The sequence below is a fragment of the Lithobates pipiens genome, unplaced genomic scaffold (assembly GCF_037356315.1).
Source record: "Lithobates pipiens isolate NorthernLeopardFrog02 unplaced genomic scaffold, aLitPip1_a1.2 Scaffold_3, whole genome shotgun sequence".
Lineage (NCBI taxonomy): Eukaryota > Metazoa > Chordata > Amphibia > Anura > Ranidae > Lithobates > Lithobates pipiens.
Window position 1 is genome coordinate 216,999,195 of NW_027507790.1, and position 14,134 is coordinate 217,013,328.

Sequence of the window (14,134 nt, forward strand, 5' to 3'; positions counted from 1 at the left end):
AATCGCATAGGTGTGAGCCCAGCCTTACAGAAGTAGACATGCACAGCTGGCACCCAAATGTTACATTGATGTTATTAAGCAGGCTTTAATTGGCACCTGAGCATGAATGACTTTGTGCTGGCAGGGTAGCAGGTATCTATGCAGCATTCAGATGTATTTCAATACCACTGCACCCCCCTCCATACCTCTCCCCCAGGTCTGTGGAGGAGTTGTCTTCCTGTTTTAGACCCTTAATGTCTCATTAAAGAGAACATATCACCAAAGATGCATCCTATAGGGAAGTTTTCGCCCCCACGTGATGAACAAAAAGTTAAGTAAAAAAAAAAAGTCTAAAAAGTTAGTTACACCCTAGCATTTAAAATCCTCCATAAAACAGTTTTTGAGGCCCCCCTCAGACCCCATATGATTTTAAGGCCTGGTTCACACCTATGCATTTTTGAATGCGTTTTCAGTTTTGCAGAAACACACTACAGCCCATGTAGCATGGTTTCCAATGGATGTAGTTCACATCTGTGCATTTTATAGAAAGGGCCAGGGACTTTTTTCTGGTTTTTGGTTTTATAGGCTTCAATGGATCAAAAGTTTCTATTAAAAAATGCAAAATACACCTGCAATGTGCAAACTGCAACATGTATAGCCATGAACCAGGCCAAAATGCACGAATTGGGGGCGTTTACTCAGAAAAATGTTGCTTGCGCTGCAGATTGCATAACACCACGCATGCCAGAGTGAGATTGATAACACTAAGTCCACTCTAAACTGATGATTTGTAGGGGCTTTTAAAGTGTTGCCTATGAAGTTTGTCGCCATTTAATAGGTGCACACAAATTTAGGGCTTGACATATGGGGTATCTATTTACTCAGTGCAACCTCATCATTTACATCTGACCAAAAAAATTGGGTAATATATAGTGTTTGTGTGACCTAACATTAAAGAATTATAGTCTAAACCTTTTTTTTTTCAGTTTAGACCGAGTAATGGAGTAACCCCTACCAGTTTATTTTTTGCCATCCCATTTTGTGTCCCATTAGGGAGATTTCCCTTCACTTCCTGTCCCATAACCAAAAATAGGAAGTGAGATGAAATCCCTGAAAATTAAGGGAATTCCTTGGGGGCCCCTAGGTCACCAGAAGTAGTGTCCCCATTGGAAGTATTCCCCTCTATTACTTTTCTGGGGACGACCCAAAATGTGGGATGTTCTTTTACTTTCACTTTGAATGATATGGTAAACGGGACAAATCGGGGGGATTCACCATTAATTGTGGGACTTGTCCTTTGACTTGGGACTGCAAAGTGACATGACAAGTCGTACCCCATGATTTCCAATGAGTACCATTCATATCTATGCGACTTCAAGTTTCAGCGACTGCAAATAGTAATCCTTGAAATGTCCTTTATTGGTACATCAGAGTGACAGTAAAACAATAGCTCTGATGTGTTTCGGCAAAAGCCTTATGTCCTGTGCACACGACTGGACTTTCCAGCAGACTAGGGTCCGACGGACTTCTGCCGGAATTTTGCCAGAGTTCCGGCGGACTTTCCGAACGAACGGAGTTGCCCACACATGAGCGGACATTCCAGCAGACTAGGGTCCGGAAGAATTCTGACGGAGTTCAAGCGGATTTCCAAATGAACGGACTTGCCCACAAACGGACTGAAGTCCGTTCATTTTGAACGTGATGCATTATGACGCGACTAGAAAAGAAAGTCAATCTCGCTGCTTTTATCGGCGAGATTGACACCTTGCTAGCCCCGTCGCGCGGTATGGATTTTAAGGGGAAGCCCCTATGCCGAAAAAACGGCATGGGGGTCCCTCCAGAATCGATACCAGACCCTTATCCGAGCACGCAGCCCGGCCGGTCAGGAAAGGGGGTGGGGACGAGCGAGCACCCTCTACCCCCGAGCCTTACCAGGCTGCATGCCCTCAACATGGGGGTCTGGGTGCTTTGGGGGAAGGGGGGCGCCCTTGTCCTCATGTCAAGGGCCTCTTCCCGACAACCCTGGCCGTTGGTTGTCGGTGTCTGCAGGCGGGGGGCTTATCAGAATATGGGAGCCCCTTTAATAAGGGGGCCCCCAGATCCCAGCCCCCACTCTGTGAATACGTATGGGGTACATCGTACCCCTACCCATTCACCTGGGGGAAAAAGTGTCAATGAAAAAAACACACTACACAGGTTTTAAAATAGTTTATTAGGCAGCTCCGGGGGTCTTCTTCCGTCTTCGGGGGTCTTCTTGCCGGGCTCCTCCGCTATCTTCTGCTCTTTTGTTGGTGGGTGAGCCCGGCTTTCTCCGTCGTCGTTGCTGTCCTGGGCTTCTTCCGACTTCAGGGGTCTTCTTCCGCCTTCTCCACGCTTGCCGGTTCTTCTAGCTGTGCTCCTCCGATATCTTCTGCTCTTTTGCTAGCGGAGGAGCTCCTTCTCCTTATCCTTCTTCTCTTCTTTTATTTTTTTTGCCCACTTTTCACTCCTTTGTCTTCTGAACCCTTTAGGATCGGGGATCTGGAGGTTGGAGCTGACTGTTTAGGCCGGTTCTGACCTCCAGGTTGCTGCTCCAGGAAGTCAAAATTGGGTAATACATGCTAAGAAGAGCCCCCCCCCCCAGGTGGCTGGGAAGGTCTCCGAGAATGTTAATAGGCAAATTTGAGCGGAGACAAATGTTTAACGAGGGAAGTCATGACACTCTCGGACCCTGCATATGGTTTGTGATGTTCTAGTGTTCTTTATAGCTCTAGCTTATCTTCTATCTAGACAATGTTGATGTCAGAAATCTGTTAGCCACTGTTGGGCTTACTATGTATAGAACCTGTATTCCAGTTTAATGTATTTTGCTGTTTATTTCATGGAAAACTCTAATAAAATCTTTTTGGAGAAAAAAAAATACAATTTTTTTCCTCAGTTGAGGCTGATATGTATTCTTCTACATATTTTTGTTTAAAAAAAAAAAATCGCAATAAGCTTATATTGATTGGTTTTCGCAAAAGTTATAATATCCTCAAAATAGGGGATGGATTTATGCCATTTTTTTTTATTAGTAATGGTGGCGATCTGCGGTTTTTATCGTGACTGCGACATTATGGCGGACACACCGGACACTTTTGACACATTTTTGGGACCATTGTCATTTATACAGCGATCAGTGCTATAAAAATGTAGATTACTGTGTAAATGATAATGGCAGGGAAGAGGTTAACCACTAAGGGGGGCGATGAAGGGGTTAAGTGTGTCCTAGGGAGCGATTCTAACTGGGGGGGGGGGATGGGCTACAACTCATATGACAACGATCACTTCTCCCAATGACAGGGAGCAGTGATCTCTGTCATTCGCTAGGCAGGACGGGGAAATGCTTTGTTTACATAGGAACTTCCCCGTTCTGCGGCTCCGTGACACGATCGCCGGGAGACTGGCGGACATCTAATCTGCGATTCGGTCACGCTGTACGTGGCGGTAGCGTGTGCCCGCTAACCCCGCCAATTAAAGGGGACGTACAGGTACACCCATTTGCCCACCGCTGCAATTTAGCTGGTTACGGTAATTGATGGCACCAATCATTCGAGTAGGTGGTGACTACTTCTGTTTTGCCAACAAGAGAAAGGGAAGAGAAAGAAAGATATAAAAAAAAGTTGAGCCAAGAGAAAGGTGTGTAAAAAATGCTGCATAAGATGTTGAGACCTTATTCTTCCAAAGGAAAAAATGTTCTTTGGAATTTAAAAAATTATATACAGATGTCAAAATACTTTGTAGGGGTAACACAATGCGAGGTCAAAAGGACATAATCACTATGAGGAGATCAAAGATGAATGGTTAATCAGAAATGGCAGGAGGAAAAGATATAAGGCAAAAAGCAAGCACAGAAGGAACCCACTAAGAGAAGAGGACAAATCCTAAAACAAGTGAACAATAAGACTGGAGATGGGATAGGAAGATGTCATTTGAGGAATAGATCCACATCCCATCTGTGGTTCATGCCCGAGGGGATGTGTGTCCCCAACAGGAAAATCCACGTAACTTCCTGTTCTAGTAGCCTTCTATGCTTCTCTCCTCCACGTACCGACATTCTGATTTTTTGTTTTATGTATTTTGTATTTTGATACATTGGACATCCTTCTCTCGTTACTATAGGCTGCTCCGTTATAATGCTCACTATTCCTCATGAGAAGGGACCTGGTGGAACATCCTACATATTGTAATTCGCAAACATCACATTCTATCACTTAGACTACATATTGAGTGCTACGATTTATCTTTCAATATTTTATTCAAGTTTTCAACTTAGAAGTTACAATCTCAGTAATTGACATCATTAAGACACAGAGAAACAGAAGTCTAATAACAATATAACTCCAATTGCATAACAGTACCCATAAGATGACAAAAAAAAGGGAGTCGGTCCGCATATGCATGGCTTAAAAGATAGCCCAAAGAATAATTAAATCAACACATACCAACATCATGTATTTATCTTGCTCTATATGAGAGCGGCATGGCAAGTACTAGAGCCCCGCCCCCCAGCCCTCAATTCCCATTCCGGTACTCTAATCAGTATATCCTAATAACCGTACCGTACTCAATGGCACATATGCGGCCCAAAATAAAGAGCTCCCTCAGTAGAGAGGGAAAGATGAAATAAGATCGCTATCATAGACTGAGATAAGTGAAAAAGAGTAAAGAGAGGAAAGAGAAGAAGAAGGATAGAAGAGATAGAAGAGAGGATGCACCCCAGCTCCAGGAGGGCCCCCAACCCTAGCGGGCTAGGTAAACCCATTAGACTGTAACCAAATCCCTGATCCACGGACCCCACACTCTGTTGAACCAAGCCAGTCTATCAGTTAGTATTGCCGATAGGCGTTCATTCACCATAATCCAAGACAGTTTTGATTTGAGCAAATAAAAGGGTATTGCTGGTGACCTCCACGATTTAGCTATAGAAACCCTTGCCGCCACAAATATGAAAGCTATAAGCGTGCTCATTGGCCTCGATGCCCCTTCCACGGGGCGCCCCAGCAGCGCATGCAACGGTGACTTCCGAAGGTTCACTCGGGTCAAAGAATAAATAAAATTGTACGTGCGTATCCAGAACCTTCGCACCTTGGGGCATGACCACCATATGTGATACATGGTCCCCTCCGCAGTGCAACCTCTAAAGCACCGCGGGGACGCCCCCGGAGCAAAAGCAGCCACTCGAGCTGGAACCATATACCACCTCAATAACACCTTATAGTTTGCTTCAATCAAAGAAGTATTAATAAGAGCTCTAGATGCATTTTGAACTACCTTATTCCATTCCTCCATTCGCAAGGTGCACTGCATATCTCTTTCCCATCTCTCCATATAAGGCAACTTCTGAGAGGTCGGGAATAAGATATTATATATCATGGAAATATGACTCTTGTGGTTGTCGTACGTCCTGCAAACGGTTTCCATTGGGGTATATGTAGTGAGATCAGAAGTGCGACTTAATGTTGCCAGAAAGTGCGCTATCTGAGTAAAGCGAAAGAACTCCGACCTCGGGAGCTGATATCTATCCTGTAAGGATACTCGTGACAAGGCCCCTTTATGGTCACATAGATCAGCTATACGCAGCAAACCTTTATTAGTCCACCATAAAAAATCTTGAGGCCGTAAACCCGGGGCGAACAGAGGATTATTAAGCAGAGGGGCTAACGGAGCATGCCTAGATCTGAAGGCGTGGGTGGTCGACAATCTATCCCACAAATTTAGAGAGTAGGACAGGGTCGGACTCATCACCTTGGGTCTATCTTTTGCTTTCATCCAGATTAAATGACTAATCTCTCTTCTAGGGAATTGGGAGGATTCCAACATCATCCAGAGTGGTTTGTCATGGCGTGTATGGAACCGAATTAATTGTGATAACACTGCTGCCTGATGGTATTTAAACAGATCCGGCATGCCCAGGCCGCCCCTCGCTTTGGGTGTGTACATTGTTTGTCTGTTCACCCTAGGTCTACCATGTCCCCATACATAATCTAATAATTTAGCTTGAAACTTCTGGAGCTCCCGCCTATCAATAGAAATCGGGAGAGTCCTGAATAGGTAAAGCACCTTTGGAAGAACTGTCATCTTAACGGAGTACAACCTGCCAAACCATGACGGGGGGCTATTCGACCAACGTTTAAGATCTGCAGTTATTTTGTTGAACAGTGGAGGGAAATTATGTTTGTAGAGCGTGGTCAGAGATGGGGTCAGCACAATACCCAAATAGGGCAAGGACTTATCTTGCCATTGAAAGGGGAAGGAGCTCCGTACTGCTCGAGCTATATGGGGTTGTAAGGACACGTCAAGAGCTTGGGATTTAGAGTGATTCACCCGTAAACCTGTAAATGATGTGAACTGCTGTAATACCGCATGGAGATTGGGCAGGGAAGTAACTGGAGAGGAGAGGAGCAATAGTATATCATCCGCAAACATTGCGCATTTGTGTTCCCGACCCCCACTCGTGACTCCCAATATGTCCGGATGTTCACGGATCTTGATGGCCAGTGGCTCTAGGGCCAGGATAAATAAAAGGGGAGACAGAGGACACCCCTGGCGGGTCCCTCTGTGAATACAAATGTTTGGTGAGTGATGGCCTTTAATTACTAGTGATGCCGTGGGGCCGAGTGCTACGATTTATAAAGTCCTTGCTAGGGAATACCTTTTTATTATGGGTCGAGGTGATAGAATTGTGATTCTTGTTATGTTTGTCACAATACCTGCAAGTGTTTAACCACTTGCTTACTGGGCACTTAAACCCCCCTCAGTCCCAGACCAATTTTCAGCTTTCAGCACTGATGCACTTTGAATGACAATTGCGCGGGCATACAACACTGTACCCAAATGAAATTTTTATCATTTTTTTCCCACAAATAGAGCTTTCTTTTGGTGGTATTTAGTTACAGCTCGGAGTTTTATTTTTTGCTAAACAAACAAAAAAAATGCAAAAAAAAAAAAAAAATCATGTTTAATAGTTTGTTATAAAATTTTGCAAACGGGTCATTTTTCTCCTTCATTGAAGTGCGCTGATTAGGCGGCACTGATAGGCTGCACTGGTGGGCACTGATAGGCTGCATTGGTGGGCACTGATAGGCATCATTGGTGGGCACTCATAGGCTGCACTGGTGGGCACTGATAGGCATAGTTAAGGCGGCACTAATAGGCACAGATAAGGCGGCACCGATGGGCACAGATAAGGCGGCACTGATGGGCAAAGATGGGCACAGATGGGTGGCACGGATGGGTGGCACGGATGGGTGGCACGGATGGGTGGCACGGATGGGCACTGATAGGTACCACTGATAGATGGGACTGATGGGCACTGATAGGTGGCACTGATAGGTGGCTCTGATAGGTGGCACTGATGGGCGGCACTGCTGGGCACTGGTAGATGACACTGATGGGCACGGATAAGTGGCACTGGGGTGCAGCACCTTTGAGGCAGATTGTGGGCACTGCTGGGTGGCACTGTGGGCACTGCTGGGTGGCACTGACGGGGGGCACTTACTTTTTAAACATTTGGCACTGCAGGGGGCAGGTGGGCACTGGCAGGGGGCAGGTGGGCACTAGCAGGGCTGGCCGTGATCGGGACTGATGTCCTGATCACGGCCGCCGGTGATCGGCTTTTTTTTTTCTCCTCGCGCTGTCAGCGCGAGGAGGAATAATAGCCGATTACCGGCTCCGTTATATCACATGATCAGCTGTCATTGGCTGACAGCTGATCACGTGATAAGGGGTCGGGATCGACCCCTTGCACGGATCGGTGATCAGGCGAGTCTCATGGACTCGCCGATCACGGGGCGCGCAGGCCGCTCGTGCACGGGACGACGTCAATAGACATAGTCCCGGCAAAGGAGATCCGCGCTGTAGCCGTCATTTGGCTATAGTGCGGATCTCAAGTGGTTAAACCACAACTATACCAGCCATTAATACTGAGCCACGTTTTGTGAATAGTGGTGGTTTGATGTAGACTGGATCACAAAGCGTTGCCTAAAGTCGGGGCACGACGACAAGAAAAATTGCACCCATTAGAAAGCACATCTATTATGCCACGTACACACGATCGGAATGTCCAACAGAAAAAGTCCGACAGGAGCTTTTCATCATATATTCCGATCGTGTGTATGCCCCATCTGACTTTTTACGTCAAAAATTCTAACGGACCTAGATATAAAACATGTTCTGAATATTTCCGACGGAACCAATTCCTATCGGGAAAACGGCTTGTCTGTATTCTGTTCCGACGGAACAAAAACAACACATGGTCAGCTATTGGCTACTGGCTATTGAACTTCCTTTTTCTAGTCCCATCGTACATGTTGTACGTCATCTCGTTCTAAACAATCGGACTTTGATGTGATCGCGTGTAGGCAAGACCGTTTCAGCGGAACTCCGTCGGGACCCCGTCGGAAAAACCGTCAGAGTTTATTCTGACGGAAAAACTGGTCGTGTGTATGCAGCATAACAGTGACACAGACAGCAATAAAAATGAAAGCACCACAGGGTGTGCGTTCTCTGCACAGCTGTTTGCTAATGCACGCAAATATGCAGCTGCTTGGTGCCAAAGCCCACCAGCCGAGAGGCCGGCGCCAAAAGGTTTACTTTACTGTATTTCTTACTGCCATTTTGCATTTCATAAACTTTTACTAATATCATATGATATAAACAAATTGGAACTGCCACTATTCTATTCTCTAGGCTAGGGTGTCTGCTTTCATAAAATATATCATATTTGGGGGTTTTACATAATCTTCAGAACTGAAATGATTTTATACATGTGGGCAAAAATAAAAACACCCCAAATGACTCTGTGTAGTGAAAGGGTTAATACTTAAGTCTAAACATTTGCTGACCAGCCACCGCAGTTATACTGTGGCAGGTTAGCTCGACTGCGCAACTCAGGGGTAGGTGTACGTCGGGCTCGTAGACGGCGATCTATGGGCGCACATTGGCCAGCGGGGGGGCCAATGAGCGGGTACACCAGACTCGATCTCCGCCAGCCACCCACGATTGTTCTATCCCAGTAACAGAATGGAGATCTGCTTGTATAAACAAGGCAAATCTCAGTTCTGACGGGAGATCACACAGATCCTGTCTTTCTGCTAAGCAGGAAGACGGATCTGTGTGTTTCCCCAGGCAGCCCATCCCCCATACAGTTAGAACGCACCTGCAGGGAACACATTCATAGCTCCCAACTCAACTGTCCCTGATTTCAAGGGACTGTCCCTGATTTGGAACAATGTCTCCTCATTTGTCCCTCATTTTGGTCTGATCTATAAAGTTTTATATAAAAGGCACTTTTTATCTTTCAAAAAGTGCTAAACTTTTCATCCAATTTCTAAATTGCTGCATTTGTACATTTCCAAAGCCTATATAAAGGAATAGTAGTGGTAAAAAAAAGCACTTTTGGGTTTGATTAATCATTTTTGTTTGTATTATTCTCCTTTAACCGGTTCCCGACCAGCGCACGCCGATGTACGTCGACAGAATGGCGCGGGCAGGCATATTGGCGTACAGGTACGTCCAATCTTCAAGGCCGCCCTGCCATCGGGAGCGCACCACTAGCGGCACGCTCCCGCGCTGGTCGGGACCCCCGTGAGTCCGGTCGCAGGACCCGCGGACTCGATCACCGCGGGCATACCCACGATCGTCTCACAGGACGGCTGAATGGAGGAAATGCCGTGTAAACAGCATTTCTCCATTCTGCCTAGCAACTAGTGACGCTGATCTCTGCTCCATGTGATTGGAGCAGAGATCAGTGTTCACTAAATGAAAGCCCAACCCCCCCACAGTTAGTAACACACCCCTAGGAACACTTAACCCCTACACTGCCACCCCCTGGTTAACCCCTTCACTGCCAGTGTAATTTACACAGGAATCACTGCATTTCTATAGCAGTGATTACTGTATAAATGACAATGGTCCCAAAAATGTCCGATGGGTCCCCCACAATGTCACAGTCACAATAAAAATCGCTGATCGCCGCCATTACTAGTAAAAAAAATAATAATAAAAAATTATTAATAAAAATGCTATAAAGCTATCCTTATTTTGTAAATGCTATAACTTTTGCGCAAACCAATCAATAATCGCTTATTGCGATTTTTTTTACCAAAAATATGTAGAAGATTACGTATCGGCCTAAACTGAGGGAAAAAAATGTTTTTTTTATATATTTTTGGGGGATATTTATTATAACAAAAAGTAAAAAACTAATGCGTTTTTTTCAAAATTGTCGCTCTATTTTTGTTTATAGCGCAAAAAATGAAAACCGCAGGGGTGATCGTCTGGGAGCCACGTCGCACGACCGTGCAATTGTCAGTTAAAGCGACACAGTGCCGAATCGCAAAAAGTAGTCTGGTCTTTGACCAGCAAAATGGTCCGGTCTGCAAGTGGTTAAGGGGGCGTGGAAGGGGGTGTGTCCTATGACCACATTCTTTTACTAATAGATGTCCCTCATTTCCATCTCAAAAAGTTGAGAGGTATGCACATTTAACCCCTTGATAGCCCCTGACGTTAACCCCTTCCCTGCCAGTGTCATTAGTATAATGTCAGTGCATATTTTTAGCACTGATTACTGTAATAATGTCACTGGTTCCCAAAAAAAAGTGTCAAAAATGTTAGGTGACCGATCTTTCCACCGCAATGTCGCAGTCCCGCTAAAAATCGCAGATCACCGCCATTACTAGAAAAAAAAATGCCATAAATCTATTCCGTATTTTGTAGACACTATAACTTTTGGCCAAATAAATCAATATACGCTTATTGCGATTTATTTTACCGAAAATATGTAGAAGAATACATATCGGCCTAAACTGATCAAGAAATTTGTTTTTCTTTGCATATTTATCATAGCAAAAAGTATTGTGTTTTTTTTTTTCTAAAATTGTCAGCTAACCTGTTTGTGACTCGGGGACTGCCTGTATTTGTGGGGAAAAGAAGGACGTCAATTTTGTTTGGGTACAACATCGCACGACCGCGCAAGTGTCAGATAAAGTTCCGTATCACAAAAAATGGCCTGGTCATTAGGGGGTAAATCCTTTCCAGGGCTGAAGTGGTTAATTCCACTTTAACGTTAATGCAGTGGCCATGTTTCCTGAGCCTTGGTCTAGAAAATTTTTATTTTTTTTTTAATCCAAAGAAAAAAGTTTATTAATGTAAACATATACATACAATCCGAGGCTTCACATTTAACCAATTACACAGCATAGTAAACAGAAACACCAATCACAATGAACATAGCAAGATCCTTAATATGTTTCAGAAGGAGATTATCCCCCCCTATCCGAGTCTTTCCCTCTTAGAGCCTTATTATACCTCATAACCATAACTCCCACCTTTCTGACATGGGAATGAGGGACACCCATAAACAAAAGTATGCATTAGGAGGATGCCCCCCCTGCCATACCCCCTTACAAGGAGAATTAATACGCAAAAAATGATTGGTCACACCCACATGTGCTTTTTATTACCAATACTATTCCTTTATATTGGCTTTTGAAATGTACAAATGCAGCAATTTAGAAATCAGATGAAAGGTTTAACACTGTAAAACACTTTTTGATAGATAAATAGTGCATTTTTAATACAGGCATATAGATCAGACCAAAATGAGGGACAAATGAGGAGGAAAGAGGGACAGAGGGACATTGTTCCAAATCAGGGACAGTCCCTCCAAATCCGGGACAGTTAGGAGGTATGTCATAACCAATGCTTCCCATTCCAATGTTGTTGAAATCAGTTTCAGCTGGTGTAACGACATATTTGGGACCCATCGCAGTTTGCTATGGAAGTGACATTCCGTAGCCGCCATCTTGCTACACCCCACACTCATCCACAGTAAAGATACACTACGAAGTGAGAAAGCGGACATCTTGTTACACCCACCGGAGTTTTGTATTTTACATGTATTTATAACAGTAAAGTGAGTTTATATAGTGAAATACAGTACTTAGAACTTCGTGTGACTAGTTACATGTTGAATTTTAAAAGCAGCAGGAACTCCTGCTCATCTCACAGGTTTACTAAGCTCACAGACGTTCGCTGCTTTCAAAATTCAACATCTAAGCAGTCAAACGGAGTTCTAAGTCCTGTATCTCACTATATAAACGCAGTTTACTGTTAAAAATACGTGTAAAATGCAAAACAGCGGTGGGTGTAATAAGATGTCCGCTTTGCTACGGACTGTCACTTCCGTAGCAAACTGCGATGGGTCGCCGAATATGTCGTTACACCGGCATTCATGTCTAGTAACCTGTCCATAACCAGATCCTCCGGGACAAGCCCTGGTCTATGAATGTTACACAATACAAGCTACATGGATGGAGACATCCCTGAGGGAGAGTTGGCTCTCTAGTGAATGGCATCCCTTGGTTGCTAAGTGACAGGAACTTAGAGCTACAGCCCGCCCCTCAACACCCACTATCCTATCAACATGTCCTCAGTAGTCCCTGAGAGCACTCTGATTGGATGGTGGGAGGGTGCAGTACAACAGAAAGTCTCTGTAGATTAGCAGGAAGCCCAGGCACACTTCCTGTACAGGAGAAGAATGTCCTCTGGCTGCAGACTGTTCCTTTTCTCTGATGACTCTGTGGAGGTTCAGTATGGAGGTGAAGGGAGGCTCTGCCTGTCACCCTGTGGCACTGAGTTCCTGTGTGAGAAGCCTCTGCTTGGAGCTCACCCTGTAAAGAAGCCAGAGAGGGGGAGACACAGGACTGAGTTTGTGACAAGCAACTGCCGGGTAAGGAGAGAGCAAGTGATAAGGACCAACCTGGACACATTCTACACCAAGGGGGATTTACTAACACTGGAGAGTGCAAAACCTGGTGCAGCTCTGCATAGAAACCAATCAGCTTCTAACTTCAGCTTCTTCAATTACGTCCCCCCTCCCCCCTCCTCCTCTTAACCCAACACAGCAGCTGTGGGGAGACGGAGAGGTGCCACAGCTGCAATGCTTTGCTTCACCGTCCCCGGCAACAATGATACACCCGTCACATTCAGAGGGGGGGGGACATTCAAGTGCATGGGGCCCTTCTGGATGTGGTCTGTAACCGCATGCCATGTAGGTGGTACGGACATTACAGGGTTACAACAGATGTCTCCCTGCTGCCTGTCAAATGCCCTCTGAAAAGTGATCCACCACAAATTGCTTTTTTCTGCCATTAGTATACTTAAGCCCTAACCCAGGGGTGCCCAACCCTTTGAAGAGCGACGGCCATTGAAGCGACTTGGTAAGCGCTAGCGGGCCAAAATAAGTGTAATGGGCAGATGACGGGTCTGTATCTATGCTGCATATGCAGAACGGATATGGACACAGCCCACGGCCCTCCAATTACACCCCCCCCCCCCCGTCTTTTTTTTTTTCCGACAGCAAAGGTCAGACAGAACGAATCCGTCAGACAATTTGATTGTGTGTGGGCTTCATTGGACCTTTGCTGCCAAAAAATCAGATGGACTTTAGATTTAGAACATGTTTCAAATCTTTCCGATGGACTCAAGTCCGGTCGAAAAATCCATTTGTCTGTATGCTAATCCAGCGGACGAAAACTGATGCTAGGGCAGCTACTGGCTATAACCTTCCTTATTCTAGTCTGGTCTAATCCATAGGACTTTAGTGTGTGTGTGTGTGTGTGGCCAAGTTCGTTCATTCGGAAAGTCCGGTGAAAGTCTGTCGGGAAGTCCGTTGGACCTAGTCTGCCGAACAGTCCGGTCATGTGTACGCGGCATTAGGCTGCTTTCACACTGATTCGCCACGTGCACCTCTGGCTTTCCTGCAGGTTAGTTGCACTTTGCCATAGACTTCTATTCTATCCTGATTAAGGATGAGCTCAGGCGTGTTCGCATGCTCCATGTGCAGAGCCCGCCAGGAAGTTGGCGCTGCGCTAATCACAGGCATTGAGACATTGCCCCGACGCGTGGCTGCAGAGATCGGGTAATGTCTCACTGCCTGTGATTAGTGCAGCTTCCTAGCGGGCTCTGCACGTGGAGCATGCGAACACGCCTGAGCTCATCCCTAATCCTGAAGGTATAATGCACTTTCTGAATGTGCACCATACCCACCCGCAGATGCAGGATTAGTTTAACAGCAGCCTAGTAACCACTAAAGAACAGATATGGCCAGATATACACTGATTTCAGTAACAAA

At 45.4% G+C, this 14,134-nt stretch overlaps 1 protein-coding gene across 1 annotated transcript in view; it reads left to right on the forward strand.

Annotated features, from left to right (window-relative positions):
* The first annotated feature begins 12,504 nt into the window (after positions 1-12,504).
* CUNH5orf34 (chromosome unknown C5orf34 homolog) overlaps positions 12,505-14,134 on the forward strand; it is a 45,288-nt gene continuing 43,658 nt past the window's right edge. The window contains exon 1 of the mRNA XM_077462778.1: positions 12,505-12,730. Within this exon, the coding sequence (XP_077318904.1) occupies positions 12,539-12,730 (192 nt within the window). The 5' untranslated portion in view covers positions 12,505-12,538. The remainder of the gene's footprint in view (positions 12,731-14,134) is intronic.